The 26044-nt window shown below is 46.2% G+C and overlaps 1 protein-coding gene across 1 annotated transcript in view; it reads right to left on the minus strand.

Annotated features, from left to right (window-relative positions):
* Positions 1-26044, minus strand: part of OTOG (otogelin) — a 205494-nt gene that overhangs the window by 173450 nt on the left and 6000 nt on the right. Inside the window, exon 4 of the mRNA XM_059722614.1 lies at positions 25840-25933. Within this exon, the coding sequence (XP_059578597.1) occupies positions 25840-25933 (94 nt within the window). The remainder of the gene's footprint in view (positions 1-25839; positions 25934-26044) is intronic.

Raw genomic sequence — 26044 nt, forward strand, 5'->3', positions numbered from 1 at the left:
TTAAAAGCTCCCTGTCAATCAACCTGGGTGGTGCCAGGCTAATGACGTCAGCCTCCAGCACTGCTGTGAGGAATTTTAAAGTCACTCAGTGCCAGCAGGGAGGAGGGAGGAACTGCCTCAGGGCCAGCTGAGGCAGGGTCAGATGCAGCTTTGGGGCACCAAGGCAGCACAGTGCCGGAGCCACAAGGTCTCAATTAGCATGGAGTCAAGAGGGCTCCATCGTGCGGAGGCTGGAAAGCTAAGCCTCAATCTTTTGCTAGATAGAACTCCCATAGGGAGTAGAGAGAGTTTCTCAAAGCCTGCAGGGGCATTTTACCCAGGAAAAGGAACCACTCCAGTGTGGAGGCTTTTCTTTGTTTGTTTTTCATTTTACTTTGCCACGTTACTTGAAGGGCTGTTAGGATCAGGACCCACCTAAAGCCCTTATCTAGGGCTCAACTTAGGTATTAGCCCTCTGAATGCAAGAACTAAGGAGGCAGTCCTAAGGAGGCCAGGACAACACTGACAGAATTGACACATACCATAGCTGAATCAGGCTAGAGGCCTGCATCATATTCGATTGTCTCGACACCAACAGTTGGCGTGTGGCTAGGGTGCAGGGGAGGTGGAGCCCCAGAGCCAACCACTTCCAGAACCAAGAGTACCCCAATTGGGGCCTCTTTATTCATAACACTGAACCCCTCCTGTTAATTTCATTACCATCAAAATTGTGGCAGGGGAGTCAAGGGGAGACCCAACTACACAGGCACTTGAGAAAAACAACGTGACCTATAAATGAGAGCATTACAATTATTGATAGGCTAACAGAAGGCAGTATTCTAAAATATAACCAACATAGCTTCATCGCAGGCAGGTCATCCCTAACCAACCTCATTTGCTTCTACGATCAAGTAACTCGCCACCTAGATAGGGGAAGTGAGGTTGATGTCATATACTTGGACTTCAAAAAAGCCTTTGACCTAGTTTCCCATGATGTCATCATGGTAAAATTGGGAAAATGCATTCTCCACTACTTTACCGTCTGGTGACTAGGTAACTGGCTCCGAGGTAGGACCCAGAGTGTATTAATAGATATAACTGAGTCAACATGTTGGAAGGTGACCAGTGGTGTCCCTCAAGGTTCAGTACTCAGACCAGTGCTTTTCAACATGTTATCAACGATTTGGATTCAGATATTAAAAGCAAACTGGCAAAGTTCACGGACAACACCAAATTATGGGGGAGCATGGTCACACTCGAGGACAGGCTGGTAATACAGGCTGACCTGGACAGGCTTGTGAGGAGGGTGGATCTTAACCTAATGACATTTACTACAGAGAAATATAACATGCTCCATCTGGGGAAAAATAATCTGCAGCACACTGACAGGTTAGGCAGTGCTATGCTTGCCCGCACCTCAACTGAAAGAGACCTGAGTGTCGTGATAGACCACAGAATGAACACGAGCCACCAATGCAATGCCGTAGCTGGCAGGGCAAATCAAACACTGGCATATATCTATCAGTGCATCTCAAGCAAGACTAAGGATGTCATCTTCCCACTCTACTCATCTTTGGTGAGACCGCAGCTGGAGTACTACCTCCAGTTCTGGGTGCCGCACTTGAGGAAGGATGTGGAGAAGCTCAAGGGAGTCCAGAGGCTGGACCATGCATATGATTAAAGGCCTAGAGACCAGGTCACATGAGGAGAGGCTAAACGATTGGGGACTGTTCAGCCTGGAGAAGAGAAGACTCAGAGGGGACTTGGTGGCAGCCTATAAATACACTAGGGGTGTACATCAGGGCCTGGGGGAGCATCTGTTCACCAAGACGACCCAGGGGAAGAGAAGAAACAATGGGCACAAACTGATTGAAGATCACTTCAGATTGGACAGAAGGAAAAACTTATTTACAAGTTAAATGCTGAGAGTCTGGAACAGACTCCCCCCAGAGGTGGTAGTCACCCACCCTGGCGATCTTCAAAAAGCATCTTGATGCTCACCTTGCTGGGGTCATCTGACCCCAGCAGCCTTTCCTGTCCATGTGCAGGGGGGGCTAGACCTGATGATCTTGTAAGGTCCCTTTCAGCCCCTAACATCCAGCCCCTAACGCTCTACAATGTAGCTTGCATATGTAGAACATTTAAATAACAAGCCCTTATGGGTTAAAGGTATGGGAATACTTGCTTTAAATATCACTATTCATTCCTTCGAGGTGTGGGGTTTTGTGATGAGCATACAGTTTACATCATAAAATGATCACATAAAATTTTCTAATACCCTCACACTTTATCTAAAGGAAAAATAAAAGCTGGGTTTTTTTAGAACAGGAAGATTGAACATTCACAAAGGGGACATTTTAGCATATTGGCCTACACATGTTACAAAGCATATGTTTTCTCAAATAAGAAAAGACGACGACAACGTCTAAGGGATGAATAGTGGGTCTTATGAAAAAAAAAAAGTGTGATTGAATAATTTTCTAACTTACTATAGGAAAATGCAGTTTGGTTTAAACTGAAACGTTCTCAATGTTGACAGCATTTTCAATGGCAAAATTTGAGAATATTTTATTTTGCCACAAAAGACTATTTTGCCTGTGATACTATTTTATGATATTTAATTGCTACTTGTAATCATATAACCTAGTATGAATTAATATAAATAACACCTATAAATAGGGTGACCATATCTCCTGGTTTGGCCAGAACAGTCCCAGATTTTGTTGGCCATCAGTTGGTAAGAATTGAAGCAAAAGTTGTGGTGCACCAAGGCTTGTAAAACACTTCCCCCACAGCCCAGCCCAGCCCAGCTTCTCCTGAGCAGCAGCTGGAGGCAGGGGAGAAGCTGGGCTGAGCATTGCTCCACCTGCCTGGAGCAACGATCAGGGTGGAAGGGGCGGGGCCGGGGCTTGGTCACCCATACGGAGCGAGCCAGGATGGCCACCCTCCACCAGCAGCTTCGTGCCCTGCCAAGGCCTGGACTGTGCATTGCAGGTATGGGCAGCTGCCAGTGACCGGCAGGGGGGGAGGGAGGGGAGAGTGCTGTGTGGCTGTGCACCGCAGGCTAATGCAGTGCAGGCTGATGCCGCACAGGGGCCACTCCTAACTAGCCTCCATGTATCAGAGATGTAGCTCAGCCACAAACCTCCCTGCACTGTCCCACCCTGTCCCACTCCGCTATAAGGGCTCCTGGGAGCCACAGGCTCAGAACTGAGAGTGCATACATGTGCATCCACATGGTGAGGGAGGTGCGGAGACATGGGGGGGGGGGGTGTCAGCAGCTCCTGCCCTTCCCAGGTGCGAACAGCTCTTACCAGCCCCTGCCAAGGCTCAGCCACCCACCATGCCAGCCCTGCCCCCAGTGCAGAGCAGTGCCAGAATTGCCTTCAGAGCAACCAGTTGGGGACTCCCCTGGCCCCTCCTGTCCCCATGTAGCACATCCCAGGTCATCCCAGAGCCTGTCAGTCCCCTCACGCTGAAGGCAGCTGCTGAGCCAAGTGGCCCCAACATACAGCACCCTCCCTTCCACTCCCAGGAAGCCCAGATATACCCTGAGCCACAGTTCTGCATAGGGCTGGGCTGGATCCTGGACAGATCCCTCAAAGGCAATCAAATCACAGTGGAGTGTAACTCTTTTTGCCCCACCACCCCTTGATCCCCAGGCTGGCCTTCAAGCTGCATCTGTATCAGTGGCATCTGCTTCTGTGAGTGAGGCTGCAAGCACAGCCCAGGACTGGTGTGTCCCATGGGGCTACACCAGGCTCAGTCCATCTGGCGGGCTCCCACCTGACTGCCCACTGTATGCCCCCCAGCCCTGCTCTGCTGCTTTCTGCCCATCTGAGTGTCCCCAGGACGCTGACCGCTGTAGGGTGGGTGTCCTGCTGTCTGTCCCATGCCACCTGCAGGGGAGAAGCTGAACCCCAGACAGCTGCATCACACACTGCTTTCTGGGAGCAACCTGAGCATATATACACACACCCTGCAATGCATGGTTTGCAGAGGGCTCCCAGATCTCTGTCTCTCCTCCTCTCCTTGGGGGTCGGGGTGTGTGGATTTGTACATGCACACATTTGAACAAAAACAGTTTTATGTTTTTTAAATAAAATATTTTGAATGATTTCATTTTAGAAAATTGCAAAATTTTGACATTTAATCCCAACTGTGGACCAAACCATATTTTAAATTCTCAAAAATTATCCTGGGGCAGGAGTTCTGTTTCCCACCCAGCTCTAAAGACAAATGAGGGGGACTGACATGGCATTTTTGCATATGCACACAGCACTGTGTCAATGGTAAGTTTATCAGAGAAACATACTGAAAATGGATCTGTGTGTTTGTTTCTCTTTTCTGAATAGTTGTATTTACTCTCTGATTGATTTAATTTCCTGGTCTCTCTCTTCTTTGGAACACACCTGCCCTCATCACAAATCCCCACACAATATACCACTGAGTTCAGCCAGATTGGCCTTCTCTGATAAAAGGACACAGACTCTGGAATGTAGTGGCTCAGACCCAGGTGATAATGGGAGTGCTGTGTAGGGGGAAGCAAATCCCTAGACTATACATAACATTTTGCTCCAGCCTAGGTTATTTGGTCTTCCATTCTACCAAGCAACATATGTAATAGCCATTCAGAAAAAGTCAAAAGCCTGCCTTAATTTATAACCTCCCTTAAGGCTGTATGCAAATGAATGTCAGAATTCTCTTACATCTGCCAGTAACTCACTATGTGAGCATGGGCAAGTAACTTCATAATATGTCTCAGCTTCCCTATTTGTAAAGTGAGGTTGATACCTAGCTCACCAGAAACTTGTGAGGGCTAATTAATTCATGCTTATAAAATATTTTGACATCTCATACAAAAGGCAGTCTCGTTAGTCTTATTAGAAGCGATATTATCATTACATATGCGCATAAACCCAATCTAAGATCATGGCTCCACTGAGCTAGACGTTTTAGTAGGAAGTAGTCCGGGGCAGGCAACTATTTTGGCTGGAGGGCCATTTAATGAGTTTTGGTGTATGTAACAGTGTACAGAGCTCCCCCCAGAGGCACGCAGGTGTGTGGGGAGGTGGATGAGGTGGGGTGTAGTGTTCATGGGGTGTATGATTGTGTGTGGCAGGGAGGGTATTGTTGGGGGGTTTGTGGGGAATGATTTGAGAGTATTGTGGGATGTGCATGGGAGCCCCCTGCACGCACCCTCCTGAGCTAGTCAGCACTCATCCCTACCCTGCAACAGCCCAGAGCCCACACACCCTGCAGCGCCTCCCTGCCACAACCAGCAGCACATAGCTCCAGCATGTCATGCACCTTCTCCGCACTATCCAGCCACGGTGCGTCCTGTTGCCTCCTGGGAATGCAGCAAGGCTGGGGCGGCTCTCTGGCTAGACTGCCTTTCTAGGTAGCCCAGGAAGTGACAGCTCCTTCCAGCTGCCGCCACCAGTGCCCCAGGCCTGCAGTAGCAGCGGGGACCAGTGCGCACAGCCCCTACCCAGCATACCTCTCTCTTGCTCTGGACTCGCATGTCCAGGCTGAGAAGCTGCAGTAGCAGCACTAGGCAAAACGGTTGTTCAGCATGGAGGGGAAAAGCAGCCCCTCTCCCTCACCACCACTGGGCAGTTCTTGCTGCAGCCTCCCAGAGCCCACACTGCACCGGAGTGCCCTGCATCTCTGTCACAGCTGCCTCTGGACTACCCAGCAGCTGCTTTGCACTGCCACCACTGGCCAGCAGGGCAGCCCAAAGGCAGTGGTAACAGACATAAGGCAGCCCAGTGCAGTGTGGGCTCCAAGAGGCTTCAGCAAGAAGTATCTAGTGTCAGCGAGGGAGAGGGGCCCCTTTTCCACCAATGCCAAGCAACAGTTTCTGGCTAGCACTGCTGCTGCTCAGCCTGGACAGGCAAGTCTGGAGTAGGCATGAAATGCACCGGATTGGGGCTACATGCACTGGTCCACACCAGTACTGTGGGGCTGGGTCAGCGGTGGCAGTAGCAGCTGGAAGGAGCCATTGCTGCCCAAGCTGCCTAGAAAGGCAGTCCAGCCATGGAGCTGCCCCAGCCCTGCTGTGTGCCCAGCGGGCGGCAGGATGGGCCATGGCCAGGCAGCGCCTGGGCCAGGCAGGACCATGGAACACACCATGGGCCAGACAAGGCCCCTCTGTAGGCTGGATCCAGCCCACAGGCCATATTTTGCCCAACTCTGAAATAGTCCCTACCAGGCAAACGTTATAATTCAAATAAAAGACAGAAGCCAGAAAATGGGTAGCAAGAAAAAAAGCAGTATCTTCACTTTTTACAGAGAACTAAAGTTGTTGTTTCACATTACCTTTAGACCATACTAAATTCTATGGAATGTTATGTGGCATAAAATTTAGCAAATGCTCCGAGCAGATACATGGTACTGTGTACTACCACCTCTGACCTTCACAGCTCTGACTTGCTGCTGAAAAGCAGGGTGTAGCTAGGAGCCAGGATGCCTGGGTTCTTTCCCTGTTCTGGGCGGGCAGGGATGAGAGAGGGCTGTGCTTCAAGAAGCGCTTGAGCTGAACCCAACCAGAAGCAACAGGAGTCTTCTGGAGACAGAATTCTGTGTCTTGCACCCAGCTCCTACACCCAAGCAAGTCATACCCTGCCAACCCCACTCCCCTCCAGCTGGCTGGTACAGAACTGTTCTCCCCCCTTCTCAATCCCTCTAGCCCAGTGAGTGGTGTGGGGCTGTCCACCAACCTGATCCCAGACCTCTTCACGTATCTGCTCCAGCACACAGAGGGGCTGGAGCAGCTCCATGGCTGGACTGCCTTTCTAGGCAGCTTGGGCAACAATGGCTCCTTCCAGCTGCCACCGTAGCCCCAGCCCCATGGTACTGGTAGGGACCAGTGCACGTAGCCCGGACTCAGCACACTGTGCCTGCTCCAGACTTGCCTGTCCAGGCTGAGCAGCAGCAGCACCAGGCAGAAACCATTACTTGGCATGGGGGGAAAAGGGGCTCCCCACCCTCACCGATGCTGTACCTTTCACCCAGAGCCAGGCAAGAGTCATGGAAAAAGTTAAACTAACCATGACTGCTCGCAGTTACTTAACATTTTCCCATGCCACCTACCCATATTTTCCAACAACTTGACAGGGATTGAGCTTCCCTCTGCACCCCCAACCCCAACCCCATTCCATCCTGGGGTGGAGGAGGGGAGGCGGGAGAGTGGGCTGTGTGGCTGCAGAGAAGCTGGAAGCATGGGGCTGTGGGGAGCAGGGTTGCTCCTGCAGTGCAAACTTCCTTCTTGGAGGCTCCACACTTCAGCTTCAAGCCTTTCGGCAGCACAGCCCTCTCTGTAGAGGAGCTGCAGCTCTGCATTAATAAAGGAAACTGAAGCATGGACCTGTCAGGAGGGGACTCAGGGTGGCAGAATCATGGAGCATGCTTCCTGTCTTCCAGCATCTCCATGCTCTGGCTTCCCCTACCAGTGCAGAGCTGCAGCTGCTGGGAGGGGGTTTAGCTTTGCAGGAGCATAGAGCAGCCAGGACAGGGGAAGCAAGCTCCATGCTTCTGCTGCACTAAACCCCATCCTGGCAGCTGTGGTTCTGTAATAAGACAAGCCAGAGCATGACTCTGTTGGCAGGGGAGTCATGGTGGTAGGAGCACAGAGGTGGCAGAACATTGCAACTGCCCTCCTGCCTCTCCCTTACAGCATGGTGGAAGCCTGAGAGCATACCACAACCCCTCTCCCAGCACTGGCAGGGACCTGCCTGCCTCCAGGTAGTACCATCCCCTGGGTAGTAGAGTTCAGGACAGCAGGTAGATCATCGGGGAGGGGAAGACGGGAGCCGAAAGTGGTGCATCCTACCATGCTAGGGGACCCAAATTGTTCGCCCTATATCCAAGGGAGCAGCCTAATCTTACTGCATCACAACCTGGGTAGCATGACCCAAAGATACTCCTTGCCCAAAGTAGCATAACTTTGAGATGCTCAGAGGGCACTTAGCATCAATTTTTCCACTTTAATCCATGGACACTCACATTTCAAATAATTTTAGTATGGTCTAAGGATAAGATGTAATAACATCCTAATACACAAGAGATCAAGTAACATGCTTCCTGTCACATGGAATGCAGGGGCAGACTCAGGAGTTGAACCCCCATCTCTTTGCTCATAAGATCATTTTTTCTCTTTTTGTCAGGTTTCTGCTTCCTTCCCCCCAATGTTTTAAATGCCAAATAACTAAACACAATTATGATATTTTGAAAATATAGCAGTTGAAATCTCTTCTGAGAGAGATTTATCTGAAGTTCCATCAGCTACTGTTACACATAACTTTAAATATTTACAAGCATATTTCTCTTGGAGTTCAGTGACTCAGTATTATGAAATAATCATAAAGATATAAGCTAACCTGAAAAACAAAAATAAGAACCCCCAGCACCAGAATCCCAGCAAAAATAACATTCACTGCTAATACATTCTGAAAGAGGCCACATACATACATTTCTGTGAAGCTGTTATAATTCTGTATTGGACTTCTCCTGTGCTGCTGAATTAAATTATTCAATCATTTCTAAGTTATTGAGTGGGACCCTACCTACAACTGGACGGAGGGCATTTGGGGATGCACCCTATATAGAAGACACAGGACAGAGAGGAAAGGTGTGGGGGTTGCGCTCTATGTCAAAGAGGACCTCACATCATCAAGGCTTAGCTTCGGGTTAGAGGAGGGTCGGGCAAAGACACTATGGGTCAAACTACAAGGGGGGCATGGCGAAAGGGACCTTACGGTGGGTGTCTATTACAGACCACCCAAGGGGGAAGAGCTGGACCAGGACTTCTCCAGTCAGCTTATGGAGGCAGTTAGGTCAAGGGATGTTATTGTCACTACCCAGACATTTGCAGGGAGGAGCAGAGAGCCAGGTCTGACTGCTCGCGTAGGTCCCTGGCTGTATTACAGGACCTTCACCTTATCCAGGAAGAGCACAGCCCAACTAGAGGTAACGCCTTGCTGGACCTGGTCCTGGCCACTGGGGATGACCTGGTGAGGGGACTGCAGGTCCTTGACCACTTGGGCAATAGCGATCATCACCTGCTGAATTTCACTATCCAACGCAGGGTGTCAAGGGCTTACACCAAGGCTAAAGCCCTTGACTTCAGAAGGGCCAACTTCAATGAGCTTAGGAGACTAGCGGGGGAGGTACTGAGGGCCCACAAGGTAGAGGAGATGGGAGTCCACGAGAGATGGTCATACCTTAAGGGGGTGATCCTCCAGACCCAAAGGATAACAGTCCCTGAGAGAAGCAAGGGGGGGTAAGAGTGTTCAGAAACCCCCTTGGCTCAGCATGGGCATTCAGCAATGCCTGAGGACCAAAAGGGGGGTGTACAACCAGTGGAAGGGAGGAGCTATCATGAAGGAGTACTCCTCCTCCACGGCCCATGAGTGTAGGAGGGCTATTAGGCAGGCCAAGGCAGAGATGGAACTCAGGCTAGCATCCAGGACTAAGGACAACAAAAGTCCTTTTTCAAGTACATTGGGAGCAAGAAGAGGGCACCAGGCAATGTAGGGCCCCTGCAAGACACAAACTGTAATCTTGTGGCTACACCAGACAAGAAAGCTGATCTTTTTAACAGTTTCTTTACCTCTGTTTTCTTGAACAGGCACTGATCCCACCTACCAGTAGGAACAATCTCAGGGATAGCTCTGTCGGGCCTTCAGTCAGCGCAGATGTAGTTAGGGATCTTTTGGAAGGGCTAAACATTTTTAAATCTGCAGGTCCAGATGCCCTCCACCCAAGGGTGTTGAGGGAGCTGGCAGGGGTCATCGCGGAGCCCTTGGCCCGGCTGTATGAGCTTTCGTGGTCATCTGGCCAGGTGCCGGGGGATTGGAAACTGGCTAATGTGGTCCCGATTTTCAGGAAAGGGAGGAAGGAGGACCCAAGTAACTATAGGCCTGTAAGCCTCACCTTGGTGCTCAGGAAGATCTTGGAGAGAATCATCAAGGAGCACATCTATAGGGGGCCAGCAGGGGAGATCATGCTCAGGGGCAACCAGCATAGGTTCATAAAAGGCAGGTCCTGCCAGACCAACCTGATTGCCTTTTATGACCAAATAACTAAATCCTTGGATGATGGTGTCGCCGTGGGCGTAGTCTTTCTAGACTTTAAGGCCTTTGACAATGTCTCTCACCCCATTCTCATCAATAAATTAAGCAACTGTGGCATTGATGCCTACACAGTTGGATGGATGAAAAATTGGCTGATGGGGTGCACCCAGAGAGTAGTGGTGGATAGGTTGTACTCAACCTGGCGAGATGTGAGCAGTGGGGTACCCCAGGGTTAAGTCCTCAGGCCCACACTGTTTAACACCTTCATCAGCAACTTGGACAAGGGGGTGGAAAGCACGCTGTCCAAGTTTGCTGATGACACTAAGATGTGGGGCGAGGTGGACACACTTGAAGGGAGAGAGAGGCTGCAACTCAATTTAGACAGACTACAAAAGTGGGCAGATGAGAAAAGGATGGGGTTCAACGCAGATAAATGCAGGGTGATGCGCCTTGGGAGAAGGAATCCACAGCACACATACAGGCTGGGGAGTTCCCCTCTTGAAAGCACAGAGGTGGAAAGGGATCTTGGAGTCATTATTGACTCCAAAATGAACACGAGCCGCCAATGTCAGACCACAGCCAGCAAGGCCAGTCATACCTTGTCATGCATCCAAAGGTGCATCTCAAGCCGGTCCAGAGAGGTGATACTCCCCCTCTATGTTACTTTGGTCAGGCCGCAGTTGGAGTACTGCGTCCAGTACTGGGCGCCGCACTTCAAAAGGGATGTGGCCAGCCTGGAGAGGGTTCAGAGGAGGGCCACCCACTTGGTGAGAGGGCAGGACAGGCCCTACGAGAAGAGACTGAAGGACCTGAACCTGTTCAGCCTCAGCAAGAGGAGGCTGAGGGGGGACCTGGTGGCTGCCTAAAAGCTCATCAAGGGAGATCAACAGCAAATAGGCAGAGCCCTTTTCTCCCCAGCACCACCTGGGGTGACAAGGAACAATTGTCATAAGCTGATGGAGAATAGGTTTAGGTTAGAGATCAGAAGGCAATATTTTACAGTTAGGGTGGCCAAAATCTGGAACCAACTTCCCAGGGAAGTGGTCCTCACCCTACCTTGGGCAAATTCAAGAGGAGGTTGGATGATCACCTATCTGGGGTCTTGTGAACCCAGCATCCATTCCTGCCTGTGGCAGGGGGTCAGGCAAGATGATCTGTTCAGGTCCCTCCTGACCCTAGCTACTATGAAACTATGAGTGCTATGGCAATGTGGGGCAACAATGCCTTGTGCTTTTTTCTCACTGATACCAAGGTTTATAAAACATTAGGGGTGCACCGATAAAGGTTTTTTGGGCTGATACCCATTATTAATGAACCATATTGACCTGCATGCTCTGGGCAGGGGCGCGCAAGCAGGGGATTGCGGCTCTGCCCCAGCTCCTTGCAGCAGTGACAGCCTGGTCTGGAGCAGGGGCAGAGCAGTGATCCCCTGCTTGCACGCCCCTGCCTAGAGCCTGCAGGCAGAGACAATCCTAGCAGGGTGCAAGGCCCAAGGCAAATCAGCCTGTGAGGGACCCGGATGCAAAGAAGCCGCTGCCACCAGCGAAGGGGGATGAGTGGAGGTGTGGCAAGCAGCTGGACATGCACAGAGTCACCAGCACTAGGCAGGCCCTACAGGAGGGGCTGCGGCTGCTTTGCCCAGCTCCACGGGGCCTGGGGCAGTTGCCCCAATTCACCCCCTCCAGGCTACAGACCGCAGCTGCCCCCATTACAAGTTCCCAATGGCTCTGGAGCAGCTCCCTGCCCTGCTGCACATCCTGCCAGTGCAGCTACAGCTGATCTCCATGACAACTCCCACTTTATGCTTTCCCACACAGCTGCGGCTAGGGTCTCCATGGATACTGGCCCCAGCCATGCACAAGGGCAGCTAGGAAATGGAGTCCACTGCCAACCAGATCCGGCCCGCAGGCTGGACTTTCCTCATCCCTGATCTAGGTGAAGTTATCTACACGTTCTAATATGGATAACTCCCATGCTTCTGGGCTTTACTGGTTGTGCATGGGGCTAGGAGGAAAAGCCCCCTCCTCCCTGCTACTACATGTGTGGGCTTAGCAGGATTCCATTTTTATTGGTAAATGTCAATTTCACCTCACACTCACAGACCAATAAAAAATATCCACTGTCAATAAACATATAATATTTACAAGGCTTAACATATAATACATATAATACAATATATAATATTCCACAATTCAAATATAATGCCAAATATGAACCAAATAATTGTGTTATATAGGTTGTAAGTTAACACATAAGGATATTAACCTACATAACCCAAGTAAATTAACAATAATATTTTTTTAAACATTCACAAATAATAATACAAATATACACATTGAGGCATTAAAACACATAAATCTTACAACCCTCCTTAAAGAATACCCCTAGCTATATAGGCCTTAACAAAACAACAACCTCAAAATAGCAAGTGCACTCAGCACCTCCCCGAGGGGTTTCCCTGAAGCCCCTCCCCCCCTTTAGGGCCCTGGGATGTGGACACGCAATAGAGGGTGGAGGTGGCAGAACTTCCTCACCCATGTCAGCCTCCCTTGCAGGGCCTGCTTCCCCAGTAACTCATGCTTCCTCTCTGAAGAAGTCAAGGCTCATCCCCTAGTGGCTGATCCCGCAAGAGCCTCTCTCCAGCAGCACCTTCAGCTCTCCGCAATGGTCTGGCAACTCACACTGGGCATCCAGGGCTCGCTCTCTCTCACAGGAGCCAAGCACTTACAGGTTCTGACTCCGCTGTCTCACACCGGGGATTCTCCCCCTTTCTGGGCCCTGCTCTGGGCATCTGGGCTCTTTTAGTTAAAGATGGAGCCACACTGCGGGGCTCCAGTCACTCGGTCTAGGGCAGAGGCTAACTTGAGCAGCCGCGAGCTGCTCCTAGGTGGATTCTCTGGAGCTCCTCTCTTCTTGCCGTCCATCGTCATCTCTCCCCAGAGTGCCAAGCACACTTCCCTTTTATACCCTTCAGAGGCTCCACCCCTGAAGTTCTCCGGATCTGGCCGGTGCAGTTCCGATTCAGGTCCAGCTGCTCCTTGCCCCCTCCCTTTGGAAAAGGGCGAGGCATTGCTTCCCTTGTGCTGCCTCCAGATTGGTGGACAGGCTCCACCAATCAAACAGCAGACCCTTCAGCCTGGGACTCAACCCAAGCCCTGAAAAGGTAAGCCTGCTACATGTATGCATGTATTACACTAAAGAATACATGGTTAAAAGTCCCTTGCAAGCTACTTTACTGAAGGTTCTCCCATGTATTAATCTCAGTTCTGGAAAGGGTAAAGGAAATCACTGAAAATTAGATTTGCTTATGACAGCAACTCCTGAACCAATTCAGGAACATTCATAAACACAGGAGGTATAACAGCTTGAGACTTGATACAAATATCTGCAGAAGAAATTGGAGTCATCCAAACAGAGGTGGCATGAACAAAAAAACCCCAGAAACTACAAAAAACCACAACTAAAATAATTTGAAATATCGCAGGGTAATGAGAAAAGCTCACTGAGGAATAAAATAAAGTAGGAATGCTACTTAACATATTATTTAGAAAATAGAAATCATAATTGTGTAATATTAATACAAGTTTCCCTCACTTTATATTGTACATGTGTTCCTGGAAAACAGCACATAACTCAAATTCACATAAAGGGAACCCACTTTACAATGTAACAAAACATTCCAAGACCTCAACTGTACTGACCCCCAGACCCATTTCTACCACTTTTACAAGACAATTTTGGTACTTGCCAACCAACAGCAGACAGTACACACAAGCATAGGGCACTACCATAATGGGGATGGCAACTATAGAAACAAGTGTCACAGACAGTGATTGAGGTGCACAGATCTACACAGGAGACTATTTTGGTGTGCGTCATTCCCACAATGCACCACACAGAGCAGCTGGCTGCGGGCTTACACCACACCAGTCGCATAACAGTGAATTTACCTCGCATATAACGAATTTTTGATATAAAAAGGGTCGTCGCATAAGAACAAATTCGCACGTACAGAACCCACATAAAGTGAGGGAAACCTGTATTTAGAGCATTTTAAAGTTGTATAAGTAAACATAATCTCTAGACTTTGATGGAGTTGCAGCAGTTTAGATCTTTCCTGAACTCTTCCCTGTCACAAGTACAATACTGTAAAAACACTAAAATGACTTCAACTTCTAAGGCAGTCAGTTGTAGGTATTGAGCATCACCTAAGTGCTCAACATTTTGCAATATCAGGCCAAAGACAAAAGCAAGGCATATGCATGTGTGCATGTGCGCACAGACAGAATAATTAGTAAGTTTGAAGAGTCGAATTAATTGGCATGACTGAGACAAGGTTACTTCAGTAATCAGGGGAGGCAGCATTCCAATGCTAATACAGAAATGGATCATCTCAGATGAGCCCTAATGAAATCCTCACACCACCTTATTATATACACACACGCACCCCTCCTATCCCCAATAATCTGGAATTACAGCTCCACATAGACTTAATCAGAAATAGATCATTATGAACACACACCACCCCCCTCCCCCACACTCACACACACCATCCCCCTTGTAAAGAAGCCCTCATAATACTTTATGGTTCTGTAGGACTTCCACTACAAGAAACACACAATCCATTAAGCCTCACAATGGCCTTGGGAGGTGAAGAAACACAGAGATTGACAGGCATTGCAAAATCCTGTCTACATTGCAAAATATTCCACAAATACTACAGCCACCATCGAAAACCTGGCAGGCCCCCTAGTGGAGATAAGACATACAGCATGCAAAAGGCGTCGACAGCAGGAACACCCTTCCCTCAAAGGCAGAAGCCAAGCTTGTAGAAACCAGAGGTAACACACTGGGGGGGTACAGGGGGCATGTGCCCCCCGAGATGGGCAGCCACTGAAGCAGGAGGTCCCTGCTAACAACAGCATGAACAGCAGCTGCGGGTGGTCCCCACTCACCGCCCACTGCCCTCTGCCTCCCCACCCCCCTCCACTGCCGGTGGTGGCGGCAGCTGCAGGCTGTCCCCGCTTGCCACCATGGTACTCCCCCCACCCCCCACCACCACCACCCCCACCCCAATTGCAGAAGGCATCAGTCATGCATGGGAAAAACCTTCTTCTGCTGACAGAGCCCTGTTCAGACCAAAGTTTGCAGGCATAGTCACTTTTGGGAGGGTTGTAATCTTTTCATAGCCATCCACCACACAGACAGCAGAGCTCTGTAGTATAGAGCACACCTAAGACTCTGAGAAGGGAAACAGCTTGTCCAAGGTCACCAGGGGACAATGGCCATCTAGCACCAAGGTAACATCATGGCCTGTTTCTCAGGGTAGAGGAAGAAGCAAATGCTGGCTTGAAACAATGCTTGAGCAGCATAAGGCAGGGCAGGTCTTGCTGCTGTGGGTTCTGCCCTGCCACTAGAATGGCAGCAGGGATTACCCAGGGCTCCTGGAGGGAGAGTCAAGGGTACCAGGCACACAGTGCTGGGGTGACAGGAGGTAGAACAAGCTCACCCCTCAAATGATGGTTCTGCACATTTCTGATTGTCAGCCATTCCAGCTCACAGCCCTGATGCAGAGGCACCACCTGACCCCCACACCACTTGCATACCTAGGGGTGAGTGAGAGAGGCACCTGCCCCAGGCACCAAGTGACGACAGGGATCAGAACCGCCCCCCATCCCCACAAAGTCCACTCCCTAGCAACATACACATGCTGGAAGCTCCAAAAACAGTCCCTGGCTGCTACTGCTGCTGCCACTTTACAAATGAGAACTGGGCAGGCACAGCGCGGTGGCAGCAGCTGCAGCTCAGCCAGGGACTGGCATTTCTGGCATGGGTAAGACTGCTGCACCCACCCCCAACCCCACGCATCTCAGAACTCATGTGCTCTTCCCCCCACCCCCTCTCGGAATCAGTGTTGTTCCACCCCCACCCTCCCAAAACCTATATGCCCCTTGCCCCCACCAGGATCTCCCTAGGCACCAACTCTGCTTGTTATGCCGCTCCCCCCCCCCCCCAAAAAAGGGTACCTGGATCTAAGAACCATTAGCCCTAATCCAGGTAACCCAAATGCCCACAGATGTGGCTAGCTCCATCAGGTAAGAGCTGGGTAAGGCAGGACCCACTCCTAATAAAAGGGCCAGTTTCAGGAAAACACTGCTACATCCTGAGAAGACAGCTTTGTGAAAGGTAGTAGGACTCAATCCTAGCCCCAGAAGAAGCAAGGCTAGCAGTTGATCAGACCATACAGCCTCCTTTATTGTCAGGGTAGGGGCTAAGGAGGAGAAGCAGTGCCTCTTAGCAGTCGGATGGACTGGACTGATCCTGATCCAGCACAAGCTAAATTAGCCATGCAAATCTGAGGCAGCTGTAGATTGCAGGAGGAGAAGCAGGATGGAGAAAGGGGCTCAGGACAGGCTCTTGTAGGAAACAGCTAGGCTGAAGGTCAGGCTCCAGGGCCAGAGCTCAGGTGGCCAGAAAAGAGCTGAGGCAGTGAGCTCTGAGCAGGAGCAAGAAGCATCTGGGAGGGTGCAAGGCAGGAGGATGGTGGGGCAGGATTTGGCAGGAAGCACGAGGTGGAGACCAAAGCCAGACAGAACAAAGTGAGGGAGCGTATCATAGGCAGGCCCCAGCAACAAGACCAAAAGGTGCCACCATTTATGGGAAATACTTTAGGTCTGGGTTTGTAATGGAGATGGAAAAACAGTATAAAAAGTGAGACTGTAACTGGGGTTCTCACGGTTTATCCTCAAGATTGAAACACTCCTTGATGTTCAGACTGTATAGTTACTGGATGAAAATGTAACTCAACAACTGGGTCAGTCAGGCAAAAAAAAAAAAAAAATATGTGGTTCCTTTGAAATGCTCATTAAAAATAAATAAATCTGAAAACAACTGGTTTTTTCCTGGATGATACAATTTGTTTATGAAATAAATCAGTTTTATCTTCAGGCTATCAATGACATTTACTTGGAGACTTTCATAATATTCAAAAGATTTAATTCTATCTTTTTTATTCTTAATATTCTGGGAACATAAATATAGGTGCAGGAAAGGGATTCAGGGATTCACTCCCTGTGCCCAGGTCTGCTCAGATTCCAGACTTGTATTCCTTTGGGTAATCAATAGGCCCCTTATGCTCTCCAGCCAAGGCCCTCCCTGTACACAGGGCTCAGGTGTGCATTGTTTTGGCCTTCTGACTTACCTTAATAGGTAATTGCGAGACTCCCCTCTAATCAGGGGTAAGCTAGTCCCCTCCTCACTGCTGAGGGGCTCTGAGTGGTTGCAAGAAGGCTCTGAGTTTTACTTCTGGGCAGGATTATCTTTTTCTCTGGCTAGTGAGAGCAACTGGCTTGTAATTAGGGGACTGGTCACCATCTCTCTTTAAAAGTGGAATATCAAGGCCTTTGTGAAATCGATGAATAAGCCCTCTCAACATTCTCCTCCTTAGCAGGCAATAAGTGATTCTCCTCTACATCAAGGATACAGACATCTGTTGGTTACCCGCTAGTTATTTCATGCAACTCAGCTGCACAAAGATCTCAGTATCTGACCTTAAGAGAAAGGCAGGGGTGGAATTTTCACTTTGCCCTTCCCATGACATCTAAGTGCTAGCATTTTTCTTTTTTGTAAATGAAAGATTGTGAAGTTACTCTGGATTTAGTTTACTTGGTAGTGTACAATTCCAATCTTCTGTCTTTGTTCTAGTACTGTTTTCACCTCCAGGTCAAGGTTTCTTCTCCTTACCCTGGAAGAGTCTGTCAGCATTTTACTTTTCAGTTTCCTTACTTAGGTATAATCTTAGGGAAATGCAATACATTTTATTTCTTGTGTCTCATTCTTTCAGTGTTATCCAGTTTTCTTTTCCAGTTTATTGTTGCATTCCAGAATGTGCTTGTCAGTTACATTGTAAAACACCAGCATTCACCAAAATATTAGGGAATGTATGAGTATTTGCATTGTTTTGCTACTTTTAATCATATTAAATTATTTTGGATTTTTCCTGAACTATTTTGAATCCAATTACAGTTTAAATGACATTAAACTTTCTAGCCTCATCAGGACAACTCTTAAGCAGCAAGCTGGTTTAAAAAAAATATATATTTTTTTTTTAAAGAAAATTTAAACTGGATTTTTTTTTATTTAAATCAGATTTAATTAAAATTATAATCAAGTTTTCCTTTTTTAAAAGAAGACAGCCTAATACGAATCTTGATTTTAATACTGACCAAGCTAAAGTATAAATGTAGTATACTCTTATTAAAATAATGTCAATTAGCTTCTACTAAAAACTCTGAAGTTAAAGGGTGATTTTCTTCTTCTATATAAAAAATGAGGGAGAGAAAACAAACAACTTTTGAGGTCAAGCTTTAAAAATATGAAACAATAATGTATAAGGGATGTAACTGTGCAAGGGATACATAGTCTATACTACTGGATGCAAAAGATCAGCAAAGTCATCACGGGTGTTGGAATCTGGCTTTTAACTCAAGCAGACACCATCATCTGTACTCCCTGATCAGATTATCTACTGAGCCCACCCGGATGATATCAAACACCTGTTTTATTCTCTCTGCCTAAACTCCCATTTGCTCAGCTCTCAAATTATGAATATTTATGATTCTGTACCCATAATGAAGGCTTATTCTCCAGTTCATGGAAAAGCAACCATCTGCTCAGTAATTGCCAACCCCCTGCTTCTGACTGGTTTTGGATGCCTCAGCTAAGTGGCCTTTCTTGGTCTCTTTGCATATGTACAGAGATGTAAATATTAATTTCTTAAGGGCTCCGTCTAGGTCACTAAACTAAAATACTGCAGCGTACAAGGTCAAGGGGTTACAACAGCAGAAATCACGGACTGTTGTTTTGTTTTGGGAGGAGGTTGAAAAGGGGTAAGAGGAGTGTGGTGGGTTATGTCACAGGGAGGAGGAGTCTCTGCTGTTAATTTTTTTGTGTTGAAAAGGGAGAGGAAACAGAGGAAAGAGCAGTGTGTCCAGCAGAAAAGACCAATGCTGGGCTCAAGACAGACAGTGTAGGAAAAAGAACAACATGCTGTGAAGAGTAGACTAGTTTCAATTTCAACAGCTGAAAACTGCTATGGCTGAAGGTCACCAAAAAAAAGGTAAAGAAAAACCTATTTGGGAATCTTTTCAAAAAATTGCTGTGCCACTGGAAAAAAAGAACAACATGTAATGTGAAATATAAATAGTGCAACAAACATATGTTACCATCCAAATATGTTAAGCACTATATTTTTTTAAATTATAGATATAGATAGTTCATATGCCTAGGAAAGATGTACCAAATCTACTATAAAAACTGTACTCTAGTTGTAAATCAACGTTTTAATTGTTTTGAAAAGAAAATACACCTCTCTTTCTGCAATAAAAATACATCTTTCTTTGAAAAACAAAAAATATATACAATGAGAAAGTTGAGAAAAATCTGTCTTTTTTGAAAAGGCATCAGATAACAAACACTGGGTTACATGTTGCATGTTATAAGCTATGTTATAGTTAACCAGCAATTCTCTCATCTATCCCTGGCTAGAGAGTAGAGCCACTGCATCAAACTGGCTGCAGAGGTGTGCACTTGGGAAGGGGAGTGGTGGAGGAAGACATCTGCACAGTGCCAAATTTGAAGCATTCCAAGATTCAGGGTGCTTCAAATGCATGTCTGTCCATGGCTTAGGTTTGATTATTCTCAGATTTTTCAAGTATTCACAGTCTTTAATTTTTACTGTCATAGCAATCCTGCCTTTTTTACTATTCTTAACTGTATTCATGAATGCAATGCATCTCTTGTACAAGCCTAGGAACAGTCTTAATCATGTCCATCTAAATATGATGGAATCCATTACATTGGTGAATATTCTTGGGGTAGTTACATTTTATTTTGTGACATACATACACACACTTCCTATGCATCACCTTGGGAAGCAGCCACCTTGTAATGGACGGAGTTTCTTTGTTCTAGCCTCATCTTTTTTCTTTTTTTTTTTCCAGACTGTAGCATAATCTTCCCAAAAAAAGAGAATGATAACCTCTGCCATCCACATAAAGATTTTTCCTTCTTTTCAAAGAAAACAAAAGAGCAACTTAATTGGGTCCCAACTAACACCTCTCACATCTGTTACCCTCAAGTCTCCAGTCAGCTGCACACTTTTCACATCTGCGGTTCTTTAGAATTTTGCAGAGGTTCATTCCTGACCACACAACACTGCATGAGCCCTGTCTTCTGTGACAAGACTGGCCAGCTTTCAGACTTCTCCTTCTCCAGTATTCTAGTACAAGCCAGAACAAAGGCATTATAAAGTGGAATCACAATTTCATGTTTCTTACAGAAATTATTTTAGAGATGTGCTAAATTTTCAATATGCTCCAAGTGCTTTCTACTGAAAATAAAGTTTAGAAAACCCCTACATGTGGTTTGGAGGTTTAGACAGCTATGTAAGGATGCATAAAGATACATCACAATCTAAATCTTACAGGGGTGTATGTTGTAGTTGTGTTGGTCTCAGGACACAATCTAAAATGTTAAGTATTCCGAACTGTTCTAATGCAATGAAGAAAACTTTCTTTGGGGGTAGAGAAAAAAATGTCACTTCACTCTCTCTCCAAACTCTCAGTTCTAATCCTCAAAGGGAATTTACAAAACACTTCCCAGAGACGAACCTATGAACTTCACTTCATCAACCTCCTGGATACTAAAAATCACGGACTAAATAAACATTGGATTTATGACGCATTATATCCTGCCTGACACCTGACTCCCCAGGTACCTCTCCACTATTCATCCCCTCTCTCTCCCCCCACCCCACCCAGCCTGTCTTTCACCCACTGACTCCTCAGTTTACATCTTCACTGACTGCCTGTCTTGCATGCATACCAGCCCAGCCTCTGGCTTCTTTACTTTTCATTCCATCCAGGAAGAGCACACACCAAGTGCTGAAACTTCCTTAGCCTGACGAAGGGTTTTTGAACCCAAAAGCTTGCTTGAAATTTTTTTCCAACTATTTAAGTTGGTCTAATAAAAGATATCAGATTCACCCAAATAACCTTATCTGCCTATGTCCTTAGACCAACATGGCTACAACCTACACCCATGTCACTTCCTTGACACTCAAATCATTCTACAATGGAGATTCCATGGTGCTTTTTGTTTCAAAGTAGGATACCAGATTATCTAGTGCAGGGGTGTCAAACATACAGCCCACAAGACCCCATAATCCAGCCTCTGGTGCTGCCCCTTTTGCTGCACAAGACCATCCCCGTGCACAGTGCCACAGATGTGCACTGCCAGCAGCACTCACTAGGGCTGAGTCTAAGTCCCAGTCTGATCCCCCTGTAGAGCTCACTCAGGCCAGCATCTTGGACTATCCCAGGTAGACACCATCTATGCTGGATCAGGCATGTTGGGAGGAGAAATAGGGAGATCTGTGGGCCTGATCCAGCCCATGGACCAGCCCTGTGCTACTCATCCAGCCTGTGGGACGAGATGAGTTTGACACTCCTGATCTAGTAGACAGACAGATCACTTGCCAGCTATATGAAAAGTAGTTATGCAAGTCTAAGGAAAACATTTTGATCTACCAACATAGTAAATGGTGGAGGATGGAAGTCTATGCATAAGAGACATGCACAGGAAGGGCCTTGAAGCAGATGTCTTACCACTGAGGTTGAATGGGGAGCCAATACCTGTCTTGAGAGAAAAACGCTCAAAGGCTGTATGTGTAGTAATTTCCATACTGAACAATGCCTGACATTTCATAAAGGTACAGCATGTTTCTCTGCTCTTGTGCAGATCCCAATCCAAGGACAGAGGTCAAATAGGCTGTGTCTTCCCTGTTCACAGAAGAGGAGATAAATTGCAACAAGTAACCTGATCCTGAATCTAAATCAGGGCCAACCTCCCACTGGCCAAAAGAAGGTTAACAAGCCTGCTTCCCAGTCCTACCAAGAGAGTTTTGAGAAGCTGTCACATGTAATGCCTAAGACAGGTGCACAGCCCTTCTTGAGCATGAGGTCTAAACACTGACCTTGTTTGGGACCTGATCTACTGGTTTGACCTCAGTGATTATAGCAAACACTGAAAGTGCAGAGATCTACTCTGAGGAGACTACTATCCTTCATAGCATCATGGCTGTACCTTCTCTGCCAAAAGGCAGGCAACTTAAGGTAGCCATCTTTCTATAAGGTTTAGTACAAGATATTGTAGTTTTTCTTTCAGTGTAGTTAACCACACAAAACTCCAGCTGGAGATGGAATAAAGGAGGTGAAGGTAGGATTAACCCTTTAGAAGTACACCTGCTTTGGCAGGGAAAACAACACTCAGTTATCTAGTCCTGCTCCCAACAGATCCTAGGAGACACAGGTGAAAATACTAGAGGCCATGAGACGCCTTTGCTGCACTGGTATAGTCGCCAATGGAGCTGTGCTGATAGAAATATAAACAACGGGCAGTTTCCTAAATAAAACATATCACGATGAGGTACTAGTGCAAGAAGTTGAGACACCTGAACTTAGATTTTCAGATGTAAAATTCATCCTGGGGTGTAGGCCCCGCTTCAAGTCTATGCACTCTAAAGGATTTACAAGGGAATATCACTGGTATGCAGATCTTAAGCTCCCTGTTTGCACAGGGCTACATTTTCACTTATGCTGTAGGTAAGGCTAGGTTTCTTTCTTTTACCTTCTCTTACAAAACCATGCACCTGTTCTCTATTGTGCTCCTCACATTCGAACATATCAGAGAAAAACCATCCTTGGAGACAACTGGACAACCTCACTTGTCACTAGCCAACTGTATACTTTAGGATTAAGTTGCTAAGTTTATGCAGTATGTCTGGAGTACAGCATTTAAAGCCTCTCTCATTTCTCTAGACTTCTGAACCAGTTTCTCTCTTCTTTTTTAAACCAGTCATCAGTCCTTTTACTAACAGAGAACTCAGCTGGAAAGTTTTCACCAGGCAGACATCAAATAATTAGTCCATTTCAAACCATCAAGTTCCTACCAAAGGGGATAACTTAAATACTCATCTTCTCTTGAATGGTGGTATTCAGATTTCACACCACCACCTAAGACGGATGGTTTAACTAACTCCTTGTCCTATCTCCCCTTCCTTCATTTGTCTTAAGATTTTTTCTGTAGAATTTGCATGTGACATTTGCTTTCAAGATTTGAAAGTATGAAATTATAGCATGAAATAACTTGTCACTAAAGACAGAACCGCACTCACATTCTAAGGTCTGAATTCCCCCAATTTTTGTGGAGGTGGGTTGTATGGTATTGAGATCTGTGGCACACCTTGCAATGGGTGCTTAAGGAGGAAGGCCAATAGCCCTGGAATGGGAAGCCTATTGGTCAGTGGCAATATTAGACCAAACAAAGGAATTTAAGAGCTGATTTCTGAAGGTATTTATGCACCTATCTGCGTCTTAAGGTGCCTAAATACTAAAGCAGGTTAGAAAGGTTTCAGTAGAATAGTTTTCTGTCAGAAAATGCTGTTTCAGCCCATGATATTAGGAAAAACATTGCAAGAAAAATCCATGGTATAACCACGGAGGGGCAACTGGGGAAGCTGCTCTGGGCACAGACTTAGGAGACAGGAGAGGAACCAGCTACCACCACACGTGTATAATTGTGCTAGTGGTGGCAGCAGTAACTGGAAGATGCCACTGCCTCCATGTGCAGCAGCTTCTCCCAGCACCTGACCACATTGTTACCCCTCTAAATAAAATGTGCATTTTATTTCATAATAGTTTACTGCAATAAGGGTGGATATTTCACTCCATGAAAATTTTTGGAAGTAACTTTTCAACCTGACATGGGATAAAAATATGTCAAAGTTCTCAGCTTCATGGGATATAAGTTTTCTTTTCTAGCCTGTTCTAATGAATAGGGACTTGATTAAGAGTCTTACAAGAACTTCCTCCTTTACAAAGGTCCTAACTAGAACATATTTCTTCTGCTGATGCCCAATTATCACATTTTTCTTTGGAAACAGCATTTCCAAAACCAAATGCTGCACTGCGAAAGAGGGAAAAGAACAAATTACCTTCCTGTTGAGGCTTTGGCTGACATCCCTAAGGTTAACAAGACAGATGTGCCACAGCTGCTGGTACAATAAAGAATTACTAGAGAAGGCTGCACACACACACAAACCCAGCTAAAACAAACAGGAAGATCAACAGGTGCTATAAAAAGACTCCCCAAAAAGAGAATATAAAAAATAAAGTAAAAATAAAATAAACTAAAAATGTTAGTCACAATATTAGAATTTAAGCTATGCATAAATCCATTAAGACTTTAATATAGTTTGACCACTGGTGTCAGCAGACAAAAATTCCCTGAATTTGTATGGAATGGCAGTCACTACACCTGCAATCAACTTCATCCATGACAGGCTCAACTCTTTAAAAAGCTAAGTGGCTTCCCTTCCCACTGGAGTCCACAGAAGTTGTAGGTAGACAATATAACCCAGGAAGTTCCCCCCCTTCTCAGTGTTTAGGAAGTTTGCTGTACTGGATTTATTGGCATAAGTTTGAAAGGCTCACATTACTGATCAGGGTCAACACCAGTGCAGATTTGGACCATCTCAAATAAGCAAGCTCTCAGAAAATCCTATACTAAGTCCACATATGCTCTGTATATACCAAATCTTCTGGAACTAGAACATCCATACAATGAGTTTAACAGGAACAAATAACTAGGAATAATGCTCTGTGTAGAGAAGTCTTGATTATGAGAGCAACTTTATTGTTCTATAGGATCTTTATTGTAAGCAACCCACAATCGACTGAGCTTTGCAAAGAAACATAGTACTTTTACTACTATTGTCAAGACTAGGGCCTACCAAAGCCTAAGCCATTTTTTAAAGTTACATTAATGTTCTTAAGAGCTTGTCTACATGACCAAATTCCCTCTTATAGCAAAGTAGCTAATCAAAAGTTTTAGTATAACCACTTTTTTTGTTAAATCAGAGACATTTCAATTCACTGCTTCCACATGGAAGAACTACAGGTACAGCACTATGAGTGGGGATTTCACAGACATTTGTTCTACTGTCTTGCCTTCTGCATTGTGGTTTCCACTAAGTCACTAAGACCACTTGAAAATTTTACCCAAGATTATGATATCCTCCTGGATTTGATCCGCTAATACCATGGAAAAAAATTCCTGCACCCAGAAGAAGCCTTACTGAAGCCACTGTGGTGGTTCCATGTAGCCACAGTTCTCTGCTCACATAAAATTCAAAATACATGATCATATGCAGCATATGCACTCATGTGCATAGCATATACATGACCATGTGCATATGTAGTCTTCACTTTTTTATTGCCACTTTTTCAGGTTAGACCATAACAGAAGCTATTTTAAACAAGTATCAAGGACAGAATGGCAGATTTAAAACTGGTTTATGTCTTGCAAGGGATTGTAGCAGTTTCTGTTCAAGTTACACTATATTAAAAGACCAGAAAAATCCTTTTCTGCAAAGAAAAAAAAGGCACAAAAATATGTCAAGTATGAAGTAAAATACTCCCCAAAACAACTATAGTTAGAGATAGCCTTTCAAAAGTGTTAAACCAAAGCCAAGTGAAAATTAAAACCCATTTCACTCAACAGGATCAACAGTTATATTTCGGTGGCACCTAACCACCCATCAAGTCAGACAATAATGTAAAACACCATACAATTTTTTTTTAATTTCCAGTCTATTTACCAACATCACACTTAAAATACTCATATTGAGTTATATCGTGAAGTGTCAAAACAATAAGGAACTTACTGGGTGGTTCACATTTCACACTATGAAATCTTCTCTCTCTTTCCCAAGATGAGGATGTTGTAGATGAAGAGCTATAAACTGATGTTCCAGATTCCTTTACAAAATAAAGGAACAAACACATATTATGTTCAGGTTATTATACTAGATTTAAGATACGAACAATGACTTTATCAGCAGAATCCCTACCTTCTTGATGACCAAGTAG

This window comes from Alligator mississippiensis, chromosome 2, assembly GCF_030867095.1.
Source record: "Alligator mississippiensis isolate rAllMis1 chromosome 2, rAllMis1, whole genome shotgun sequence".
NCBI classification, from domain to species: domain Eukaryota; kingdom Metazoa; phylum Chordata; order Crocodylia; family Alligatoridae; genus Alligator; species Alligator mississippiensis.